The sequence below is a fragment of the Poecilia reticulata genome, linkage group LG4 (assembly GCF_000633615.1).
Source record: "Poecilia reticulata strain Guanapo linkage group LG4, Guppy_female_1.0+MT, whole genome shotgun sequence".
NCBI classification, from domain to species: domain Eukaryota; kingdom Metazoa; phylum Chordata; class Actinopteri; order Cyprinodontiformes; family Poeciliidae; genus Poecilia; species Poecilia reticulata.
The window spans coordinates 4567808-4569196 of record NC_024334.1 but is presented as its reverse complement, the minus strand read 5'-3'; the positions used below and the strand labels follow the sequence as shown (position 1 = coordinate 4569196).

The window sequence follows — 1389 nt, the reverse complement described above, 5'->3', positions numbered from 1 at the left end:
CCTCATTCATCCCCATTCATCTCCATTTATCCTCATTCATCCTCATTCACCTGACAGTGTTTCAGGAAATCTCCTCCTTTACTCCCGACACCAGAAGCTCCAGCGTACTTCGTCGACCTGATGCACGACGACAACGCGGCCATCCGCCGAGTGTGTGACAACACCCTGGACATCATAGCGGTGAGTGGCGCTGCCGGAACGGCTCCCCCTGCTGGAGGAGGGCGGTAGTCTGTCCATGATGATTATGAGTGACTGATAGTTTTAAAGGTTCTGTTGGGTTGTACCAGGTACTGGTTCCTCTTAGGAGCTCATTTTTATCTGTGAAGAGTCTTTTCTTTGACTTTTCGTTGGTTTCCTAACCTCCTGAATCCTCTGAACAGAAAAAATTTATAATCTTTATTCTTCTGCTGCAAGCAGAACCAGGATGTTATCAGCGAGTCCCCACCAAAATAAAAGCACGATGAACAGAGATTAAAGTAATTTTCTACAAGTCCAAGTCAAGTTTCTGAAAACGTAAACATTTTCATCCTTCTAGGCGACCTGCAGGCTGCATGACTGTAACTTCATTTAACCGTTATATTTGAATAGTTTTTCATTTAGGAGTAACGAAGCTGCAGCAGGAAGAGATGAAACCCGTTTTATTTTGCTCAGTTAGTAACTTTACTTCCTGCTGGGACTCCGTTAAAGTTTTTATTGCGTTCATCGCTAAATTGCAGTTAATTAATCTGTAATTAATTATTAACTGCTTTTTAATCAAAAACTACATATTGACAAAATAAGCAACATTTTAATTCAGAAAAGGTATGAAATAAATAGACATATTAGCTGAACTACAGAGATATTTATTCTTTTTAATCTGTTGTTTATTATTTAACCATCAGATTCAGGCTTTTATTTACGTAATTAGTGGTAAATAGGAACTATAGATCCTCAGTTTTACCGGTTTTTCCGAGAGAGAAGCAGGAAATCAATTCTTCTCGTCTGAAACCTCTTAAAACCTGATTTCAATTTGTTTTCTTAATAAAATCAGAAATGTTAGATATTTTTAATATTTCATTGTGTCCTCCTGATGTTTGACCATCCGTCCGTCAGACGGCAGACCGGCCAGTGATTGACGGCTGCGGTTCGCTGCCGGCCGCAGCGTGAGCGCTGCCAGACCTCAGATCAGCGTAATTATCTGCAGATTAAAACCAGGCGGCCAATCGGACCGAAGGAAGTGTTTCATTTAAATTATCAGGGAGGCGATTTACGCTGCGCCACATGAGAGGCAGGAGGGGCATCTGGAGTGTGTCAGGGGCCGACGGCGCCGTCAGGGGAAAACACACACACACACAGGCACACACACAGAGAACACACACACACAGCGAACACACAGGCACACACACACAG

At 42.6% G+C, this 1389-nt stretch overlaps 1 protein-coding gene across 4 annotated transcripts in view; it reads left to right on the top strand.

The window, feature by feature from the left end:
* Window positions 1-1389, top strand: part of kifap3a (kinesin-associated protein 3a) — a 28088-nt gene that overhangs the window by 18915 nt on the left and 7784 nt on the right. For all 4 annotated transcript variants that reach the window (XR_001776507.1, XM_008406416.2, XM_017304284.1 and 1 more), the window contains exon 17: window positions 95-180. Coding sequence is in view for 3 of the 4 variants with exons in the window: in XM_008406416.2 (XP_008404638.1) it covers window positions 95-180 (86 nt within the window). In the remaining variant the exon portion in view is untranslated. The remainder of the gene's footprint in view (window positions 1-94; window positions 181-1389) is intronic.